Source organism: Cynocephalus volans, chromosome 9 (assembly GCF_027409185.1).
Source record: "Cynocephalus volans isolate mCynVol1 chromosome 9, mCynVol1.pri, whole genome shotgun sequence".
In the NCBI taxonomy this organism is placed as follows: Eukaryota; Metazoa; Chordata; class Mammalia; order Dermoptera; family Cynocephalidae; genus Cynocephalus; species Cynocephalus volans.
This window is the reverse complement of record NC_084468.1, coordinates 7,911,716-7,935,176: the sequence shown is the minus strand read 5'-3', so window position 1 is coordinate 7,935,176 and position 23,461 is coordinate 7,911,716. Positions and strand designations below refer to the sequence as shown.

The 23,461-nt window shown below is 48.4% G+C and overlaps 1 protein-coding gene and 2 pseudogenes across 1 annotated transcript; 1 reads left to right on the top strand and 2 right to left on the bottom strand.

The window, feature by feature from the left end:
* Positions 1-41: 41 nt before the first annotated feature.
* Positions 42-2,795, bottom strand: LOC134386242 (smad nuclear-interacting protein 1-like). Its single transcript, XM_063108364.1, has one exon. The coding sequence runs from the start codon at positions 2,039-2,041 to the stop codon at positions 878-880; it is 1,164 nt and encodes a 387-aa protein (XP_062964434.1). The 5' UTR covers positions 2,042-2,795; the 3' UTR covers positions 42-877.
* Positions 2,796-8,208: 5,413 nt separating this feature from the next.
* LOC134385657 (SNW domain-containing protein 1-like) lies at positions 8,209-9,912 on the bottom strand (annotated as a pseudogene).
* A 1,216-nt stretch (positions 9,913-11,128) lies between these two features.
* On the top strand, positions 11,129-12,444 carry LOC134386625 (microfibrillar-associated protein 1-like; annotated as a pseudogene).
* Positions 12,445-23,461: the final 11,017 nt, after the last annotated feature.

Below are 23,461 nucleotides of genomic sequence, written 5' to 3'. Positions count from 1 at the left end.
AGTTACACATATACAAATGTTTAGAAGAAAGTAATGGCCGTGCTATGTAAGTGCCAGTGTATTTCCCAAGGAAAAACAGAAGATAACATTTGAATAAAAATGCAAAATTTAAGAAGAGATAATGATGGTCAGTCTTAAGTACAATATCCCCAGAGAAATCAGGAATTCTCTCATAGGAAATAGATCCACAACCCATTTCAGCTTTTGTGACATTAAATCAGCACCTATGGGAGCAGCCATGATCTTCCTATACATCATATGCTTTAGGAGGTGCCATAAAGCATTTGTTTAAGTTAAACAGTCGATAATGAGGTTATGTATTAAATTTCCACCCACCAAAAAACTAAGTGTGAAATCAGCTTCTATGACTCTTTAGATCCACTAGGTCAAAGCTTTGGTATATACTGGAAGTTGTGTTGGTGATAACCAAAGCTTAATAGGATTCTCTGCTCAGGGATTTGCCCCCCAAGCAAAACCACCTGGTCCACAAAGCTTAACAAGTATCTAAGTAAAGTGTGTACAAAGAGAACAAGCCACAATTCCCCTTTAACCACGGGTTCCTAGTTTCCTAGGCAGCAGTCCTGGAAGCAACTGAAGCCACAATGCTTCTCCTAAAACACAGTGTGTTATAATTGAGACTGTTCCGAAACAAATGTCCACAGGCGTGTGGCTGGTGTGCCACAGAACAAAGTTCCAAACAGAAGTCAGTGTTCTTAAACCATCAAATAAGTGGGTCAGCAACAGAGGAATGACACAAGGCAGTAGGTGGCATTACAGAGAGCGCCACAGTGCCCTTTGGTTCGATCCCAAAGCCTTCCAGGCAGGGAAAGGTGTCAGGCAGTTTGGGTGGTTCCTTAGTTTTCTAGCTGTCGGACATTTACTGCTCCTCGCAGATGTCCTCCTCTTTTCTGTCCACCTCAGAAGTGTCCGATGACTCATGGAGTAAGACATACTCCCGGCTACTGAACCCAAATCTAAGCACATCCTTTTCTTTCAGCTCATAGTATCTCTGTGGCTCAATACGTTTGTTGTTCAAGAATGTTCCGTTTCCTGAGCCGAGGTCAATAATGTGGGGCTTCACCCCACGGCCAGCTGTGCCATCAGCGCGGGTGTAATGCACAAGGCGACACTGGAAGACCGCGTGCTGCTTCGAGCAGGAGGGGTGGTCAAGTGGAATGTCTGCGACGCGGCGATGTCGACCCAGCAGGTAGGCGCTTTGTCGATGGACGCACAGGACGGGAAGTACCTCATCGTTTTTAAAGGGGTAGAGCCGCCACCGTCTTTTGGGGATACGTGCTTCCGGGGGCTCGCTATACTTAATGACTACACCCCTGAAGGTGTTGGTGTCCTCAAGAAGTGCCCCAGAAAGCTCAGAGCTGGGGTTTTCTTCAACGGGCGCCACTTTTTCTTTATTGTTGCCACCAGGTGGAGGGGACACCTCCGGAGAGTCATCACCTCTGCCACGAGCTTCCGTCTTCTGGTGATGCTCCTGGCGTCTGGCATGACACCACTCCCGCTCTTCCTCCTGAGCCTGTGGGGTCTGCATGTCACGATCCTGCACCTGCCCGCACTCCGGCCTCTTGTTCCAGGCTGTCCTTCGGTGGGAATGGCCCGGCCATCTCTCCGGGTCACTGTCCCTAGCTCTCCTGTGCTCCTGTTCTGAGGGTTCCCGGTGCTGCCCATCCGCCCGCCCTCTTCGGGGGTGTTCCTCACATTCCTGCTTCACAGTGACTACTGAGTGGTGAGGACTCCGGCTTCTCCTACTCGCAGGAGACTTGCTTCTCCCTGAAGACTTGCTTTTCCTTTTGACTGGGGAGCGGCTAACCCCCCGGACTCGGATCCTGTGGTGGCCAGGGCGGCCAGGCTTGTCGGTGGGAAGGTAGTGGCCACCATGGGGGACATCTGGATGGCGGAGGGCAGGCCACTCAGCTTGCGGACTGAGGTGCGCCTGCTTCTCCACCACCATTGCTGCCACTGCCACCAAGTCCCCCAAGTGCCTTTGCTGGCTCTCCCGCTCTCGCTGGCTCATGCCCTCCTTCATTCTGTGTTCTCGGCTGCAGGAACGAACTGAGGACTGCTGAGCTCCAGACCCCGCTTTTATCACAGGATAATCGCATCAGTTAATGAATCTGACTGATTGAGTTCCGTGTGCATTTGCTCTTCACTGCAAATGTACATGGATCTCAATCAGTCAGATGCAGTAAGAGCAAGGGCACATGGAACCCAATCATTATGGTATAGTGAAGAGTAAATGCACATGGAACCCAGTCAGTCAGATGTAGATAACAGCAAATGCACATGGAACAAAATCAGTCAGATGCAGTGAGGTGCAAATGCACACGGAACCCAGTCAGTCAGATGCCAGCACACGGCAGGGTGTTCCAGAGGCAAAACAGTGCAGTTGGAGAAGCCTTTAAAGCCACTTATTTTAATTCCCCACTCATTCCCTTTCCCCTAGTAGGGATCCTGAATACAAAACTTTTCCTTGCACAGCACCATTACGTGAAAGGGAAGTAAGGGTTTGAAAATGATAGGAAATTGGAGATGACCGAGACATTTTTGTGTAATATAAAATCAGAAACTTGACATGGGAAACACAATTTTAAAAGCTTATCTGGCAAAGGCAGGAGTAAAATTGTCATATGATAGTGAAGAAGGATTCTGATGCCAAACGATTACTTCTCTCGACAAACTGAGAAAGGTCAGTGGGACAGATCACAGTCTGTAAGGTAGCAGACACCACACCTGAACTTGGTTCTGAATCTGATTTCGTTAGAGCACTTAAGGCATAGGGATATACTATGAAGTCCTGAGTGCAGGATTCCTGGTTTACTCTATATTACCTGTGGCCACCTGAACAAACTCTAAAGCTCTCAATGAGACACTTTATAGACATGAAAGCATGCCCAGTGGTCCACGCTGGCACTTCAACTGGCAGTTTCCTGGGAGGTCCTACAAGTGGCCTTGCTGCTCGGAGTTCCTCTGCTATTGATCTAATCTTCTGCTGAAGCTGACAGTCCAATTTGACAGTCAACTGCTTCTGATTGGAAGAGTCTGTCAGATGACACCAGAATCAAGGGTGGGAGCTTGGCACCAGAAAACCAAGTCACGATTCTGAGGGTCAGGCTTAATCAGAAGTCTGAGGGGCAAAAGAAACACTAGTCATTTGTAAAATCGTGGCAAATATTACTGTTTTGCTGACAGCCTGAGGGCATCACGAATGGTCAGCAAAGGAAAACAGAGTCGGTTTTCTTGACCAGAGATGGACAAGGATGGCCATAAAGGGGTCCAAATAATGTCTTTACAGAATGTCTAAAAATGCTTCACCTATGGCTACTGCCACTCAATTCACTTGTGGAATGTGACCTTTCTCCCCTCTGTTCTTAATTAGTGAATCTAGAATGTGGTCACGTGCACGATGCTGAGAGAGTGGCAAGATCTTCACATACCAAAAACATCTCACTTCTTACCAAGAAGTGTGCCCAGCTTTTCTGCTGTGGAGACACACACATTTTTATTTTGGATGTTGATTCTCTCATGAAACACTTTGGAACCCTGATGCAGTGTCAGATTCAAACTTTGAGAAGGAGCCTAATGACTGAGACTCACGGAACAGGGAGGACTCAGACGGGCACCCATAGGACCCATGCTTGGTACCAAAAACCATGAGGCTATGTCAGTGTGGGTCCCTATCCTCATGATAACCACCACCTCTTACCAGGAGAGCCCAATATTTTCCAGGTGGGCTACAGCGGAGGCCCTCACACATCAGACTGCTGCCCACCCTCAGGGCCACGTGGACTCCACTGTCACTGATGTCCAGTGGTTGCAGTACTGTGGACCTGTCTAGGAAGGAGATGCTGGGGGATGTCGGAATGCAAAATATGTAGAACTCCACACAGGGAAGCTGGAAGACCACAGTGCCATCCTGACAGTTGCTGCCAGCCCACCGAGGAGCTCCGGAGCAAATGGAACCCATGTGAGGAATCCCACAGTGGATGGAAGTGGCTGAGCCCCATAGGCTTCAACTTGGGGCCACCCCAAGAACCCAAGGGTCAGCTGGCACTCTCCTCCAACATAACCACGCTCCTCACAGCTGCATAGTGAGCTGTTGTGCAAAGGAAGACCCGAGAGGCCAAAACCATGGCTACCAGTCATGGGCAGCTGTAACTGCAACACTCCTACTGCTGCTGCAGCTGGTCTGAGGGCTGCCAGGCCAAGACGTACTAGACCTTCACCGTCTCCTTATAGCATCACTGCTAGAGTCTCTCACACCCACTCAGCACTTGCACTCTTCTAACGTGCTTGTTTGGGTGACCAAGACCTTCATTTCTAAGAAGTCTGATCCCCCAATGAGCTCTCTAGACCACATTGGCTATGACTGTCTAGTTACACCAGACCATGTACATGGAAGTGCAGAAGTGCCAGGTGGTTCACATGAGCTCCATATGCTACCCTTTGCCTTTTCATGTAGCAGCAAATTTCCCTGGTCTCCTGGCAGAAGTAGCTCCAAATGTCGTGGCAACACCGCAAGTCCACTGTGGAGGCATCTAGTACTAGGACTCTTAGATTTCTGGACTTGACCTTGTGGGCATGGAAGGCTTAAATACCCAGAAGGGTCACTGGGGCCAATTGGGAGAGACAAACTTCAACTCCTTGGTCCCCAGACCCATGTTCTACCACCTGGGGAAATGGCATCCTACAGGGGCTCTTTGGTCAGCACAGGTGCTGTGATGAAACGGGCTGTTCTACTGACAGGCTGAGCATTCTGCTTGCAAACCATCCCGAAGCTGCTGGTGAGCCCAAGTGGGCCCTGGCAGAACACAGTGCCAGTCTGACTCCTTCCCCCAATGGACCCCGCTCACTTTCGGGCTGCTGAGGCTTCGTGGCTGTGTTACAGTCAAGCTCTCTGGGAAGAAGATGCTGAGTACATATTCCAAGAGTTCATCCTGTAAAATCTTTATCAGACTAAAATCCATGAGACGCAGCTGTGGAAAGGAGGCTGAAGAGTAGTCAACCCCTTGCACTTTGCGAAAGAGAGGGTGGGCTATCCCTGAGGCCTAGGAACTGTAACTTGCCTCTAGCGCCCCCTGCTGGCCTCCACCCTGATGCCCAGGATTGTGCACCTGAGTGCCAGGTGTGCTGGGGCCTGAGCTGTGGTTATGTTGATGGGGGTGTAGGCTGGATAGGGCCACCATGGCAACTTCATAGGTACACTGGGTGTTTCCTAACTTCACCAGGGTCCTCTGTGGGGACAAATAAGGCCTGCCATTTGAACTATCGACCGTGTGAATCGTGACTGAAGAATAAACACTGATGGAACACTTGCAGTGGAAAACAAGGACTTTGTATTAAGCATCAGGGCTTCTTCTAGTAGTCAGTGAGATTCTTTGCTTCTGACAGGTGGCAGGGATTTGACACAATCATTACCTTAAGTGGCTCTTCAGGCTATGCGATTGCTCGGTATCTGGCTGCACATGTCATTGCCAGGATATTTTGTAGTATTAAAATGCTAACATTGAAGCTGTTCTTGGCAAACATCTGTCAGCTTTGCCATCACTTTGGTGGGGTTCTGAACTTCCAATCTAGGCTGTCTCAAGTTTCAATGCTGCTGGGCCTCCTCATCCCTGGTCCTTTTACTTCCTCGTCTCTTTCTGCTGAGAAGGGAATGAGCTATAGAAACTACTCCCTCCATCATGTCCTGTTCCTGCAGGACAAAGTGAGCATGAAGACTTTGAAGAAAACTTATAGGTACACACTTCTATAGTAAGAGCATTTTTAATTTGTTTTAACTTGTTTTACTGAATCAAAAGTAAACTTTGATTTTTCATTTTAGAGACCACATTATCAACTGAAAAGTTTGGAAACTCTCAGTCTCAGCTGGGATGGGCTCCAGAAAGACTCACCGGCCGCATGAGTGCTGGATGAACCCAGATGGGGAGACCCGAGGGAATGAAGGCTGAGGGGTGGAAGGGAGCGAAGAGCAGGTCCATGCTCGTCCGGTGTCCGGCTACAGGTGGTTCCCACTTGTGCTGCTTTTCAAAGTGGTCCATCGGGGCTCAGAGCTTGCTGATAGAGGCACTGTCCTGGCCTCCTAGGAAATGTGGACAGAGCCATGGGTGCCCGGAGGTGCACTCTAGGCCATGAAGATGAGGGATATGATGAGACCATTGTACCTTGAATGGATGAGGGAGCCGTCCTAGGAAGTGACTTCTGGAAGGCATCCTTCCTACAGTTTATCAGAGCCTTCCTGCTCTGTCATAACTGGTCTTTTCCTCCTCCATCAACTATGCCTTCCCCAACCCAGTGCAACCTTACGTGACGTCTGTTCTCAGTTCACAACTTGGTAAGATCAGTGTGGCATGAAAAAGCAGGCAGTTCTGCACACAGTGACCCTACTGGGGTCACCTGGGGAGGCCACACCTCTTTCTCTCGCTGACCCTCTGAGAAGAAATTGAGGGTGTGTCCCAGGCTTCGGGGTCCCTGGTGATCGGTCATGGACACTCTGCTTTTGGTGGCCGGGGGTGGCTGTCGTGTTTTCTTATGAGCCAGAGCAGGCAGTATCTTCCTTTCAAACCTCAAGTTTTAGCCTTTTTCCTGCCTCTCATTCGGTGATGTGAATAAGTCCGTCTCTGCTTATAACAGAAATACCTGAAACCGAGGAATGTGGAATGCCATTTCGTTTCTTATGGCTTTGGAGGCTGTGAAGTCCAAAGACCAGGGAAGACATCAAGTCAAGTCCTTGTCCTTGGTGGTGGCTCTATGGGAATGCAGGGTGTAACACAGTGAGGATCGCTGTGGGAGAGAGAAAACCTCTTCACTTGCTCCTTTTAAAGCCATGAGGACCACACCCATTTCTGTGTGAATGGGTCGATCCATTCACTAACACAGTCCTCACAATCCAATCATCTCTTAAAGGGCCCCAACTTTCAATGACCATGATAGGAGTTCCTACCCTCTTAGCTCAACCCCAACTGTGATGGTGTTTCTAATACTTGAAACTTTGGGGTCTCATTCAACCCCTATCAGTCTGTGTCCCTTTCCTGGGACATGGGTTGAATTATAAGGGCGGAGGTCTCACTGTCACTGTGTGCACAGGATCTTCCTAGGTTGGGGGATGGACGTGAGAATGCTAAGGCTTCCCTGGGCTACACTCTTCTCTGTGTTTGCTGCTGTGGTGGCTCAAGGCCACTAGGTGGTGGTGAAGGACTCCCTTGAGCCCACTGCTGGGATAGGACAAATGTCACTAACTCTCTGGGGACTCTTTTCTGTGTGCATAAGAATTTTACGTTTATTTGCATGATTTGTTAACCTGTCTCTCCAAGTCACAGGGTTTCCACCCAGGGTGCTGACACTTGCACACAGTAGCAACAGAAACAAACCTGGGAACTCTCTGAGAGAGGGATTTTGATGACTACAGTGGGGAGTATCTTTCTGATGCCCTGAGTTTTTGTCTTTTTCCTTTCACAAGGGTCTTTATCCTGTGTGAACTAATATATGCCCTACCAAGCTTGTGTACCTTTTGAAACAGGTGGTTCCTGCCCAGGGGTAATGATCAGCAATGGGCAGAAGAGCCTGGCACCCACGGAGCTCAGGAGCTAGGGCATCTCATGTGCAGGCTTCCCTGTGCTCCCAGGTCAGGGAGTTGGCGATAAGCAGATAAACTTGTTTCTTTGATCAGAACACCTCCTCTTAACACTCACGTGATGTCAGGCATAACACCTTTCTGTCTTTAATGAGAAATTTCTTTTATCTAAGTGTTTTTATGTCAAATAAATTGCTACACCAAGCAAGAGCTCACTTTCCCCACTCCAAATTACAACAGAGCTCAAGAGGGGAAAATATTCACTCAACAGGACAGACCCAGTATGCGAACGTGCTCCTGCTTATCGCAGTGTTGTTCTTAACAAAAGATTGACCCAAACAACAAGAGCCCCACAAAAAAATGGTCTTAATTTCATGTGTGGGGCAGTGTGTTCTACAGATGTCCAAAGGCAAGAGAAGCACAAACACAACCTACGCTTTGTACAAAATTAAATAATTCTAAGTAGAAAGTTGTAATCCCCCTTTCTGCCGTGATATAAAGAAGCGCTGGAATCTGGCACCCAGACTGGGTTTTCATCCTGAGACTTTACAAACTGGGCCCCCCTAGGATTCACATCCTCAGATTTCTGGGTGATAGTTCGTTTACTCTGAAGAGATGTGCGTCTATTGCTTCCTCCTCCTCTTGCGTTCGTGCTCACGTTCCCTCAGGCGGCTGCTCTCTGAGGGTCGCTTAGAGGCCCCGTACTGTTTGGCTTCTTCCAAAAAGTTCCCCAACCAAAAGGATCTTCCTCAAACGGAACTGGTCCTTCTCGGCCTCTCTGCCTTGGGTCTGAAGCAGAAACCTCCTGGTCGGGAAGAAATCTGTTGCTCTTTATTCTGGCTTCTAGGTCATCAGCACACACGTCCTTGCTCAGATTTTGGCTGGGCCTGTAAATGATCTGGGCCACGCCCTGACCACCTGTCCAGGCTCGATCATAAACATTGTAAGTTTCATCTTGTGCACCTGCAAATCCACTGTCCACCCCTTGGGATCGGTCAAAGAGCCTGTGGTCGTACTGAACTTCACTGGACGTCCGAGGATTGGCCATACTGAGAGCAATGACTTCGGTCACATCCCGAATTCCGCTTCTCTGTACTTTCAGCCTCTTCTCTGGCGCTGCCGTGGGCAGGTTCTGGGCACGCTGTCTCTCTTTTCACCTGTCATGCCAGATTTCCTCCCTCTCCTCTTTCTCCACATGGGTTTTAGTCCCAGCTCTCCTCTCCCTGGCTTTCTGGGCCATTTCTCTGAGTTTCTCTTCACGTCTCTCCCTTGCTTTGTGAGCCATCTTTCTCTCTACCTGGGCACGCGTTTCCACAGCTTCTCGAGACTTGCGCTCAGCCATGTAGAGGGCTTGGGTGAGTTTGGCAAACTTCTCACCGATATGTACTGTCTGTAGTCCTGTTGCATCCGCAGCCAGATGTTTGTCCAGTGGGATCGTGTAACCCTTTCTGTTTTTCCACTTAGACATACAAAAAGGAACCCTCCACTCTTGTCATTTCTCTACAGTCATCTGTCTGCTAGGAGAACACATGACAGGTGCAGGAGGAGAAGGTGGTCCCCGGGGAATTTCTTGTTAGTCTTAAACCCTGGAGGTTCCAAGGGATCTGTCTGCATTTCTGCCATCTGAATAACCCTCTGTGTAGCTCCAGAGTTGAAAGCCGCTCCTTGCTGAGCTAGGTGTATTGGACATGAGCAGGAGCCAGTTTATCAGCTGCACCCAGTGGCCTGGCTGTGGCAACCTTCTGCCGTACGGATTTCTCTAAGACTGCTCGTGTCTTTTCTGTTATCTCTTTAATAGCTTCTTCAGGGCCGGCCCGTGGCTCACTCGGGAGAGTGTGGTGCTGATAACACCAAGGCCACGGGTTCGGATCCCATATAGGGATGGCCGGTTGCTCACTGGGTGAGCGTGGTGCTGACAACACCAAGTCAAGGGTTAAGATCCCCTTACCGGTCATCTTTTAAAAAAAAAAGCTTCTTCATCTGGTCTCTGCAGGTCTGTGTCATCTGCATTCGTAACTTCCTTTCGAACCAGGCCAGTGTATGTGCTGCAGATAACCTGTCTTTTGCCTGTCTTTGTCGAGCAATTGCGTTGTACTTCATTCTTCCTTCAGGATCCACCTGAATGGCCAGCGCATTTGACATGTTTTCTTCTGTCCCATATCCAGGGGATACTGGGCCACATGGATCTCTGGAGAAGCACCTCCATCTCCAAAATCCTCCAACAACTGGGGCAGCCATCCTTCCTGGCACCCATACAGGGGAGGTCCTCTTCGGGAGGACATCCGTGAGGTCCGCCATGACCTCTGGTAGGTGGCCTTTTCTTCAGCCCCCGGTCAGTCGTGATCCTGCTGAGTCAGTGCAGGTGACAAACTGGGGAGTGGCATCTCCTCCCACTGCTGCCAGCACCAGGGACAGCACAGCAGAGCCGGTCTATCCAGGTGATCAGCAGCGGAAAGGTAGTGTCCAGCACTGTGCAGGCACCCTGGCTCTAGGGGCTTTCTGGACTTGTGGCTCTTGGAGCACGAGGACACTGTGGTGTTGTTCTGACCAGAACAAGCTTTTTCTTTGTTGTTGGAAGCTGCCTGTCACAGGGATCCCACACTTGACCTTGCTGTTATCAACCCCTTGCTCTGACCACCTGAACCAGCCAGCCTCAGACCCTGATTTTATCATGGGATAATCGCATCAATTAAGAGGTAATGTATACAGCACTCAATCAATCAGGTGCCAGCACATGACAGGGCATTCCTGAGGCACAATGACAAAGTTGGAGATGCCTTTTAAGCCACTTAATTTGATTCCCCCTTCAGTCCATTCCTCTTGTAGGGATCCCGAATATGAAATCCTTCCTTGGATAGCAACGTCAGGTGAATGGGCCATGGGGGTTTTAAAACCACAAGAAATCGCAAGACTACCAGACATTTTGACTTAACATAAAATCAGAATCTAGATGTGGGAACCACAATTTTAAAAAAGACTAGTCTTTGGAGCTGGCTTGAATGAAAGGTCCTTTAAAGTCTACCTAGGATAATAATATTAGTGAAAGGTCACTAAGTGACAAAATATCTTGAAAACTGCAGATCTCATAGGGAAGAAATGTAGTTCCCTGTCCTAAATCTAAAATCATGTCATCAAGGCAGACCAGCCAAAGGGCAGGGACACCTGGTGAGTCCAGAACAACCTTTGGGTTCAAGGCATTAAGTGTTTGGAGCTGGAAAACCATGACTTGTCAGTGAGCCACTTGTCCCATTTCTGAGGTCCAGGCCTGTAACCCACCTCTTCCCACTGTCACCACCTTTTCTCGCAGCATCTCCACAAAGGAGGGCAAAGTGCACATCAAAAACACGAGCAGGCCCTCCAAATTCCCGTAACCCTCTGGCCACATACTCTGGTTTATCTAGCTCGGCCGTAAGTAGTTTCCACTAGTCTCACTGCCGTGTCCCGTGGATGTAGGTGGGAAGGAGTTTTTCTGTTCATTGTCATAGTCGGCGTGCACTGTTTGGAATAAATGAAGTTTCGGGAATCACCGCTGCTGCCGTTAACATGTCAGTCCCAAGCACAGTCATGAAACACCCACCCGTCCAGTCTATGGCTGGGGCCATCCCGGTTCGCAATAAGAAAGGTGCGATTTCGGTGGAGAAAGGGAGGGTGACACGTTATGTGTCTAGAAGGAACCCAGACTATGCCCCTGTGGAGTCCTCAGATGAGGAGGATGAAGAATTTCAGTGTGTTAAGAAAGCCAAAGGACAAGAAGCAGAGCCCGAGGAACAGGAAGAGGATTCATTCAGCGACCCCTGGCTGCAGCATTCCCAGAACCGTGTGAGTGCAGACGTGGGAGAGAGATCGGCTCGACCTCGGGAAGCAGTGGAACCTGAAGTGGCAGGAGAAGGTGACTCGGAAATAGAAGGCGATGCTTGGCGCGTGGAACGAGGAGGTAGCCGCGGAGGAGAGGAAGAAACTGAGGAGGAGGAAATGGAGTGGCACCATGGCACGATGCGTCAGCGGACGCAGCAGAGAACAAATGAAGCGCTGGGAGTCAGGGAGGTGGGGAGTGAGGGGCGCTCTGGGCAGCAGCCAGAACCAGAGCCTGAGCACAAAGTGCACACAGACAGTGAAGGTGAGATGGAGCCTCCTCTTCAGCTGGTCTTCATGCGAAAGAAGGACCAGGTGACAATTCAGGAACGTGAGGCCGAGGCCTTGAAACAGAAGGAGCTGGAGCAGGCAGCAAAACGCATGGCTGTGGAGAGGCGCAAATACACACCTAAGACTGTAGGAGAGGAGACCGAGAAGGAGCTGGAGGGGAACACGCGGCCCCTGGAGGCACTGGCTGCACTCAATGCTGACGATGAACATGATGAGGAGCAATAGGAGGCATGGAAATTTGGGGAGCTACAAAGAATAAGGAGGGACAGAGAAGTGGAGATGCACTTGAGAAGGAGAAAGCAGAGACTGAACGGACGCGAAACCTGACTGAGGAACACAGGAGAGCTGAGCTTCGGGCAAATGGCAGAGTCATTACCAACAAAGCTGTCATGGGCAAATATAAGTTCTTCCAGAAGGATTATCACCAGGGTGCCTTCCTCATGGATGAGGATGAAGAAGTATACAAGAGACATTTCAGCGCACCTACCCTGGAGGATCATTTCAACAAAACTATTCTTCCCAAAGTCATGCTGTTCAAGAACTTTGGACACTCTGGTCGTACCAAAGACACCCACCTTGTGGATCAAGACACTACCTCCTTCGACTGGGCATGGGGCCAAGACAGTGCCCAGAACACAAAGTTCTTTAAACAGAAGGCAGCAGGGGTACGAGATGTATTTGAGCGACCATCTGCCAAGAAGTGGAAAACTACCTAGGGTCCAACTACTTATTCTTCCAGCTGTGGGACACAAGAGGAATTCTCAACGTCTGGTCCTTGACTGGCTTTTACCATTATTTTTACATGGCCCCAGTCTCCAGCCTACTGGGCCTACTGCCATACTGTGATACTGGGTACCCCAGTCTTTGGAGGTGCTTTGTGAGGTTTGGACTCATGCTGAGAAATCCACAGAAAAGTACTATCCAAGTAGGATTAAAGGCTTCCCACTTAAAACTATTTCTGAGAAATTTTAGGACTCATCGCTACTGTGGCTTCCCATATTTATTTGGGACTGTTCTGAGTTTCTTTTTCCAGCCCCTTAGTTTGGGTCAGAAATGTGGGCATGTAAGTAGCCAATGCATTATTACTTCTACCTTAGGGTTTGTAGTGGATTGAATTAGGTCCCCCCAAAACTCAATGAAGCTTGAATTGTATCCCCCAAATTTTATGTATTGGAAACTTAGCTCCCACTGTGATGGTTAACAGGGTGGGAACTCCTATTATGGTAATTGTAAGGTGGGTCCTTGAAGAGGTGATTGGATTGTAGGACCATGCAGTAATGAATAAATTAAAAATGGTGGTGAGGTGCGTGGTTCTGAGGCCTTTAAAAAAGAGGAGAGTCTGTCTTTCTCTCTCTCTCTGCTGTCTCTGTTTCCACCATCTTGCAAAGTGAGACCCCTGGGTCACTGTTGCCACTACCAGATGGACTTTGGACTTCCCAGCCTCAGAAACTGTAAGCAATAAATGTCGTTTTTCTTTATAAATCACCCAGTTTCAGGTATTTTGTTATAAGCAACACAAACAGACTAATACAGGGTTACATGTAATATACCAAGAAATCTAAGCTCATTGAAAAAAAAAAAAAGAAAAGAAAAAAGAACAAGCGCAGCAGTGCCCAAGAATTGATGAACATCCAAGCCAGATGCCAGCTGGTCATCCAGGGACTAGTAGCCTCAACCCACTCACGGGAGATCAAACTCAATGGCACTTACGTGAGCCCTCTGTCCACCTTGAGGGGCCATCAGAGGCACACAGCTCCCCCTTCCAGATGTCCCTAATCATTTAAATAGTTTCCTTAGTACACTTAGAGATTCCAGGGATTTAACCTGTTATTTGGCTGTGCTTTGGTGTAGGAGACAACCCCCTAACTCAACACCCCTGGAAAGAATTATGGAAAGTTCTTCTTAGGCCCTAACCACTAAGATGGAAGAAACGTGTTTGTCTTCATTCCCAAGTGCCAGAAGCACACCCATAAATAGACACACGCCCTGCCCTCATTGAGCTCCCAGTCTGGCAGAGACCACAGTTAATAAGGAGCAACTTTGACACTAACCAGGTGAGAGGAGAACTAGCAAGTTCACATCAAGTCCATCCACATGGCATCCCAGCACAGTGGGGTGTGGGATATGGGGTACAGACTCCAGGAAGTGCCCCACATCAGTGGACACTACCTGCCCCTCAAGAGCATTTCCCTGGGACCCTGGCCACAATCCACGTTCCATCTCTCCCCTCAACACCCCAGTATACTACCCAGTACTCTTCCCGGTTTGTGCAGCCTACGAGGCTGGCTAAAAATAAAGGCAACTTTTCTGGAAGTCTAAAGTTTTTAAATAAGTTCCCAGTACCATAAGAATAACGACCAGGAAACAGAAGCATTGATATTGACTAATGGCCCAGATGTCAAAGGCTACAGCCTTGACTCTGGATTGCAGGGTCCTCTGCCCAGCCAGGCAGGCTCCATCTTCTGGGGTGCATTTACATGTAGCCTTCTGCTGCCATAGGAAAGTCCGACCCCAGCCAAATCTGCTAGAAGGGGCTCTCCCAGCACGGTGAGCCAACTTCTCACATCTTTCTTGTAAATGGGCCAGCCCAGCCCTAGACTAAAGCAGGGTCAATTTTGGGAGATCTGATGCCCACACACTTACTGTGAAGTTTCTGGACTGAGAACAAAATGCCCCAGCTGTGCTGTGGCTGCTCTGCACCAATCAGACTCCAGAAAGTCTCGCTTCAGAGAAAAAAGACACGTGGGGAAAAAGTCCTATGTCAACCAGGACACTATCCCCAAAACTACCTATCATAAGCCCCCGCACTCCCCACACAAGCATCTGGCCACTGATGCCTCCTCTAAGAACATACCAAGAACGTACCCTGTGTTGGCATCAAGAAACCACAACAGTCATTGGACTGTCACATTCCAGGATGTCAAGCAGTACCAAATAAAAGCCTGCAAGCTCTCTCTCATATTCCCTTTTCCATGCAGGTCCAGAGAACCCCTCGAAGTCCACAGCCCAACCTGTGCTCCAGAGCGCAGCCATCAGGACCCTGCAGCAGGAAGCAATGATGGCCTGCTTGCATCGTTTGAGAATGCCAGCCTGTGTGCCGTGGGACAACAAAGGGCAGCAAGGCCACCAGGCCGGAACACCCAGCATAGGACTCTGCCCACTCTTTTACCAAGAGTAGAGACTGAACTTTTCATCCTGGGATGATGTTCCCAAATCTATGCTGCAGACAGTAAAATGTCCTATTGGGCCCTTTGTTTTCTTAAGTCTTGTCCCCCATTTCCAACTAAGTTACCATGAGATCTATGGGGTTCTAGAATATGGTCACTGCCAACATCCCATTCTAAGGGGAAACATGGCAATCCCCATTGTCTCCCAGAGCAAACTCGGTACCCGTTTATCAAGTTTCCAGCCTCACCCACCAAGCAAATCCCTCTCGTGGAGCACAAGAGGGAGCACCTCAGCAGCCCTGTGTCGGGCCCTTTCATGGCTGTGGGCCTCATGCCCACCTGCCTCAGTGAGGCCCTTACTGCTTCGATTATGCCAGGTGAGGTGTTCAGGTCTTAAAATCGAGTAATGTCCCTCAGCAGTTCCAGGACATGTTCCCTGTTATGGGGCAACAGCCTGGCAGCAGTTCAGACTTGGAGACACCAATCACCACAGGGAGAGCTTAGCACAGGACCTACTAGGACACCCTCAGGCTCCAAAGTGGAAGAGGTTGGGAGGAGCTTGGTGGGAGGAGGCATTTCCAGGTGACGTATTGGGAGAAGCAGTTGGTGCCCGTGTGCCCACCCTGTCCAGATGGCCCAGCCCACCCAGCATGGATTTAAGCTTCACAGCACGGTCCAGATTACACCGCCCCCTAGTGGGAGGGGTTGGTGTGCCAGCCACCCCTGTGCTCATGGGCAGAACAGACCACTTCCCCTGCTGTCCTCCCACCTGCTGCCTCCAGATCCCAGGTCGCATCTCGGGCTCCTCTTTCACTGACTATGGCCTCTGGCTGGTAAAGAGATGCAGATACAGAATTCAAAGAGCAGTAGAGTTGAGCTAAAAGCCCTATGTAAGGGAATGTTCATTTGGGGAAAAGTTGGGCAGGGGGAGGTTTCTTGATGTCAGGCCACGTGAAAGGTAGAGCTGACTTTCTCTACCTTCCCATTAAGGAGACACTTGTTCTTGTTAGTTTTCTTGAGCTCATTTTGATTATATTCATCTCTCATTAACTTCAGTCAAGCCCAGCACAAGTTGGTAGGATCCAGACTCCCACAGGCCATCTACTTAGATTGTTTCTGATGTCTCTGGTCTCCCCATCACCTTCATTTACAGGACCTGCAATGTGACAGGCCATGACATAAAGTCATACATGGAGTGAGGAAGCCAGACAAATCAATAAAATATACCATGAGTGAAAAGAGGCTGGAACAGCATCTGCCTTCTCAGGCCATCTCCGTCCAGAATGGAGCATTTCTGGTCTTCCATACTAGAGCAATCATGAGACAGACTAGAGCAATCATGAGACAGACTTCCTGCAAAGAACTGCAACCCTGGGACTTCAGAAGAGACCAGAGCAAGGGAACCCTGTCTTGGTCCCACCAACACAACAATACCATCCCTAGAGAAGTCAGACCTGACCGGGTCCTGGGCTGCCTGCATTTCAGACCAATGTGCACAGGGTCTACCTTTGCTTTCCTCTTCAACTCTCTTGTGTATAACCTGCTGAGGAGCTCGCACTGTGACCCAAATGCTAGGATTCTCAGCCCATCTAAAGGGGCCATGGGGGTGGAGAAAATTGCTTCCTGGTGGGGCATGCTTTCATAGAAAAGTAATTAAGACCTAATGGGATTTTCACAGCAGTCTTGCAAAAAAGATAAATCCTAAATTTGATCAGTTTTATGGCAAACATGGAAGAAATTAATGTTAAGCCCCACTGGGACTTAGCAGAATCCAGACTGATTAACTGAAATGATGTGCGCATTCCACTTTCCACGTTCCCACGTTGCCCTCCAGTGAGGGTTCTGGCAGTTTCAAAAGGGGAGCACTCTCGTGTTCACATTTAACACACAGGTAGGTTTTCTTGCCAGTGTGAGCTCTCAGGCTTTGAGGGAATACAGAAAAGCAGAAGGTTTTTCCATATGGATTACACAAAGGATTCTTACCCATGCTGGATAATCCCATGTCCCTGAAGGGATCAGGACCACTCAAGGTGGTCCCACAGTCCTCGAACTCAGAGTGTTTGTCCCCCATGGAGGCTGTCTCCTGAATTCCCTACATTCCTTGTGCTTCTCTCCAGTCTGCGTTCTCTGGGGTGTCTTTCTACGTGAGTGCTCACCGAAAGCTGTTTACACTGAGGACATGCGAGTAATTGCTCCCCATGGCAGGGAACCCATGTCTCTTGTGGGATAAGGGGCTTCTGAAGTCTCCCAGTTGCAGCATCCATAGGGTCCTTCTTGGTCTAACCAGGGATTGGACTCTGTCTGCCTTGTTGATCCCCCACCAAGACTATTCTTGAGGTTCTAGCATTTTCTCTGAGGTTCACACTGAGGAAGGTTTAGCAGAGCCCTGATGTCTGAATCCCATAGCCTCTGCCCCACAGCTGACTGGTTGTTGTAACCAGCTGATCAGCATCTGATTGATGAGGTCTTTGTGAGGAGCAGGGTTTAGGGAAGCCTAGGAACATATGGGACACTACAGCTGCTACTTGGTCAGAAACACAGTTAGTTTGAACAGGGTCCTGGGGCAACACTGAGTCAGTCCCCTGCTACACAGCACAGGGGATTGAACACCCAACAGTACCAGTTCCATGGGGCCAGGCTCGAGGGTGAGGTCTCCAGGCTCCCGTCGTGGGGAGAGAGCTGCTTCTGAAGTTTTTCAGCCTAGCATCTGAGCCAGTTCTCTGGGTAAACTCAATGTTCAGAGGTCACTGAGTCTATATCACTAGGATTGGCCTCTTGACAGCTTCATGGACATCTGCATATAACCCTGCTGTGCTACTGCACTCGTCCATGCCCTCCTCCACTTACCAGGTCTGAGCTTCTCCAAACACAGCCCCATCAAGATTGGGCAACCTAAAGGCACCGTGGACTTCAAGGTTTGCACACTATTTGGCTAGGCTCCTCTTTGGGCCTGAGCTCTGCTGTGTCCCAGCTTCCCTGCTCCTTAGATCTCTTCAGACCTGAGGGAAGCAGCTTCCAGCTCAATCCTGAAGTTCGTGTAACCCCATAACTCCTCCATTAAAATTTATTCCTTGTTTATGTTGCTCATTCTTTCAGTAAGTTTCTGTAATTAACCTCAATCTTTTTCCCATCTGCCTTTTAAGATAAGGCCTCTGGTGCAGAAGTCATGAGTCATTTCACTAAGGTGTTTTTCAGGACTGTTGGAGTTAGCTCAGCCCAGCACAAACTAGGCTAAACTGGTGGAGCCCACAAGACCTTTCTACTGAGCCTGCACAGATGTCTGATGGATGGCTCTTTGACATCAGAGGGCCAAAAACTCCACCTCCAGATCATGCTAACACTGCTATTTTTTGAACATGTGACCCATGAAGAGGCATGCAGATGGCTTATGTGGATTGCTAAAGAACTTCCTCAAACCCTTTAGCCAATCAGTCCCCCACTCCTTGCACCACCCCAGGCACCTCCTCATAAATTTCTTTCCCCACTGTCAGGAAGACAGATCTGATTTGTTTCTCCATCTTGTTGAGTGTCTGCCCTGTGAATAACCTTTTTCTCTTCTGCACAGACTTGTGTCAGTATTTGGCTTGCTATGCATCAGGCAATTGGCCCCATTTGGTTACATCTGCTCAGATTAAGGGTGCAGACAAGCCTGCTTTTAACACCTAAGATAAACCCCTTTTCTTTTTAAACCCACTTGAGTCTTTGCACCTGAGAACTCTAGTGAGAGCCGCATTTGTTAATCCAGTTGTTACATGAGCCCACGTGGCCATGCAGGACAAAGCCCATTGTGGCTCTAACATGCTCACTTCAGCCAACACAGGCACAGAAAAGTCTTCCTGTTGTGCAACTCCTATCTGACAAGAACAAGCAGAAAACACCAGCAACTCTAGTTATACTAGGAGGCTCACTCTTTGTTGCTTTGCCCCCCACGGATTTGTCACCCTACTTTCCCTGGGTGACAGAACCACAGAGGATTACTCAAAGCCCATCTTTTCTGAGCAGTGAGAGACCCCAAAGTGGTTAACTTCCCTTGGGAATGCTCAAGCGAGAGGCATCCCTTCCTTGGGAAATTAACCCCAAATTGAGATTCTCTTCCTGCATTTATTCTCCAGCCCAGGAAGTTACAGGAAGAAACATAGGTTTGGTTATAGTTTAACAATATAGGCTGGTAACTTTCAGTGAAACAAGCCAGATGACATTCCAGTAAGGCTATCAACAAAAGCTTGATGTTAGCAAACATTCCTTCTTACATCAATTCCTCAGTATCTTTACATAACAATCAGTAACTAGTCTTTCCTTGAGCCAGAAACCTTGCTGTGCCACAAATCTTTATCTTACACCAGAGACTTTATAGCCTGATGAAAATTTCCAGTCCTCCACAAGGTCAATATTTGAAACGGCAAGGCTTTGGAAAACCAGTCCCTGTGAAGTACATTTGCTTTAAGAATCCTCTACAACTCTTCCCATGACATACTGGCCTCCACCTGCAAGTAGATCATTAGAATAATGCATGCAGCAGGAAAGTAGGAAGCCTTGTGTGAGCCTAGAGTCTAAAACAAGTTTCCCCCATTTAGCTTCACCATCAAGATGACCTCAGGGGAACGGGGATGAAGCACCAACCCTCCATCTCACCCCGAGCATGGGATGCTCCAATCAGGTGAGCTCACGTGGAAAGGAAGCATACTGTGCAACACTGTTTAGGGTAGATACACAGACCAGGGAGAAAGTCAGAAGTCAGGGTATGTGAGAATGGTGACGTCACTGCCCAGAGAAGCCTCTATTTCCTGGTGGTAAGAACCATAGGGATCAAGAGGGAGAAAGTTGACGGTCAACATACCTCCCTCTAGAAGCGTGGTGTGGACATTTCACTCCCTTCTCCCATAGAAAGCAGAAGTGGTAGTTCTATTCAGGGATGTTGGGATGAAAAGATGAGATCCTTCACACGACAGAAACCAAGAGAAGCTTCTCCTCGAGCTTAATACACACCATCCATGACCCTGGAAAATTGCCAGAGAAGCCAAGAAACATCTAGTCCTATTGGTCAACTGGAAGCAGCAAAAAGAACCACCCGACCAGCTCTCAGAGCCAGCGTGGTCATGCTAAAAGATAACAGCACTGAAAGAATGTTGGATACTGCTGGGCTTTCTAAAAATGGACAGCAATTCCCAAATTTGGCCACACATTGATCTCCTAACTCTAAGTGCAGAGAGGAGCAAAAACGCCTTGGTTCTACAAGAACTAAGAAACAAGGAGTGAAACATCCTGAAAATAAGGGTTCAAGTTCAGAATTTCAGAACAACCTTTACCTGTGGTTCTAAATAGTAATTTGGTCATTTTTTCCATTTGGGATCAGGAGTATTATAAAAGTCAAGCATTAGTGACAGAATCATGTCTTGTACCCAGGCTGGTCTAAGTCCTGCCAGTTTCCTAGTCTTTACACTGGACAGCATAGTGATTAAGGGGATCGAATGAAACCATCCAGCACATGGACAGTCACTTGTTTAACATGAGTATTTAAGATTAAAGTGATCAACCTGAAAAGCATATGAGAGAACTTGTACCTACCTATAAGTTCTGAGAAGTTTTTAGACCCAATGACTTGAGCATGGCTGTCACCACAGAACAAAACCCCCTTAGACTCATGACAGGCCACAGATGGTTTTCCTGTGGACACATTTGTTAACAGAAGCCACTATCCCTGCTTTTTTTTCTTAGCTGCATAGTCCACCCAGCTCAGCTGTCAGCTGGACGTCCCTAGAAGAAGGACCATGCATTGAGCTCTTTGCCCATCACGGGGGTGTGGTCATAACAGGCATGAGCCAGGTCCTCAGACAGTTGTCTCTGGTGAGCTTTCTTTGCCAAAAAGCCTCAAAAGTTTTCCCCAGGACCCTCAGAAAAAGCTGCAATGCTTTGCTACAGCCTTAAAGGCCCTGAACAGCCAAGCCTGCTCCTTCCCCAGTCCTCTCTGGGTAGCAGCACACCTTGCACCTGCCAAATGGTTCCACCTGCCCTCTGCACACTCCCCACTCCCCACCCACCTCCTCGCTGGAAAGCCCCTGGTTTTGCATCTTCCTTCAACAATGCAAGATGGAGCTTGCGGTGGGTTAAATGTGTCCCAAAAGTTCAGGCATTAGAAACTAGTCCCCAACTGTAACAGTGCTAAGAGAGTGGGAAGTCCAGTGATGGTATTGAAAGGTGGGGTCTTTGAGAGGTGATTGGATCGTGAGGACTGTGCCCTCATGAATGGATTAATCCACTCATGGAGTAATGGGGTATCATGGGCATGGTTCTGATGGCTTCATAAGGAGAGTGAGTGAGGTTAGCTTGCTCTTGCTAGTCTCACCATGTGATACCCTGCATTGCTGTCAAGAGTCACTACCAGAAAGGCTCTCACCAGATGCACCCTCCTGGACTGTGGACTTCCTGGCCTCTGAAATTTAGTTTCATTTCTTTATAAGTTACTCAGTTTCAGGTATTCTGTTATAATAAACTAATACAGAGCTCCAAATCCATTTCTAAGAAGTCCTTCCAAATCATAAGAGGTAGTGAAGGTCCCTCCCTCATCTGGGCTCATCCACACTCTTCAGTTGGTTGTAGATGACCATCCTTTCACCTCCCCAAGTAATCAGCCTCATTTGTGTGAGAGATCAGCTCCCTGCTGGTGAGGATTCGAACACTAGGTCCTAGGATTCTCTACAGCCTAACAAACAGGCATGAGCATGGATTTGGACACCTGACATTCCTGGGTCCCATTCCATGTTGGCCTTTTAACTGATGTCTCGGGCCTTCAGCACAGTATCTAGAACATAGCAAAAACTTAGAGAGTCATAGTCAATATGGATTTGTCCCCCACCTGGGGAGTATTTTTGCAGTTTACAAAGCACCTTTATCTACTATATCCTCCAAATCTCAAAACCAGTTCTGCCTTTTTTTTTTTTTTTTTTTTTTTAGTTAGGTAAACTCAAGCATCCAACAAAATGAAAGCTGGAAATACCATGCATCTCATTTCATTGATATGGCTAAGATTCATCCATATGTTACACCCAACATGCATCTGGTAGCAAAAAATAATAATAATAATAATCAAACTTCCTGGCTGCAGGGTAAGACTAAAGCTCAGGTGCACTGCTCTATTCTAGATTAGTTATATCTCATTCTTCTGAGCTAATTATAAGTCCAAATCTACCTAAATCTTGAAAGGTGTGCTCATACAAATAACTCAAAGCAACAGCTGATCAAATCAAGAATTGCTGTTTCATTTAAGCATCCTACTTGCTGACATGTCAAAGTAATTTTGGTCATACAGTGATTGATTTGCCACGAGAATGAAAGCATGTATTTTTACGGCCAATATACCCCCTAGCCTGGAGCTAATTTACCAACACTCAAATCTCTTATGTACTATCCCAGCCCTATTAGTTCAGCAAATTCCCCTTACGCAAAACATAACTTAGCTCATTAACACCATTAATGAGCCAGCCACAGAGGGGGTTGGTTGATTTGCTACCTAATCAGATGTAAGCCTTGTGAGAACTTTGGGGCTTTAATTTGTCTGCAGCGTTAACAAGGGCCGTACAGGAAAGTTTTTTACCTCCAGTTTGAGTGTTAGAAAGCCAGCTGTGCACTCTAAATCCAGATGCTTGCACAGAGGGGGGACAACCCAGGACAGAAGGTACTGGACATGGTTAAGAATAAATGTCAAGTTACCTCAGGACAGCTCAGGTTGAATGGTTTCCTCTAGCTGCTGAACTAGAGCTGATATTTGTTTGGACACAGCACACACAGACCCGGGCCAGTGTCATGCACCTAACAACATTATCCCCTCAACACCTGCGACAAATGGTGTTATGACCATGGACTCCCACGTCCTAGGACTTGTGACTCTGTAGACCCAAGGAACTTGAAATGCAAAGGATCTGTTTCAGTGTGAGACTTGGCTACAGAACTTTATTTCTTGAAAGTAACGATCCAACTTAAGTGAAGAATATCACTACATGTTTAATATGCAAAGTGGATTTCTGGAAGGAAAGTGCTACAAAAAGACTCCACCCAGCTACACTAGCTGTTTCATTTACAGTGTGGCAGGGCTCCTGGGAGCCTGACGCTGCTACTTCTACACAGGAGAATGATCAGTTCTCACTGGTGTGTGTGAAGGAGGTAGATCTCGATGCTTGTGGCTTAGCTTTTAAGTGACCAGCATAACCCACTACACCCAGTTGTCCAAGCCAGAAACTTGTCACTCCTGGGCTCTTTTCCCCCACACACCACGTATGTGTGTCCCCTGCCTGAACGTCTCAGTCCTGCTGCTCTCCATCCTCTCGAGCCAGCCCACTCGAGACCCAGCTGGTCCTCCTGCCTCGCTCCACCCATCCCTCTCTCCACAGGAGGTCAGCATAGTGACCCCAACAACCTAAGTCCGAGTTGCATCATATCACACTTCTTGGAACACTTCCTCAGTGCCCTGTGACAAATCTGAACTTGAGGGCTTTGGGGGCCCTTCGGTGAGACTGCCTCAGTCACTCTCACCGTTCCCATTCCCAGCCCTGCTCCTTCCACCCGTGCATCC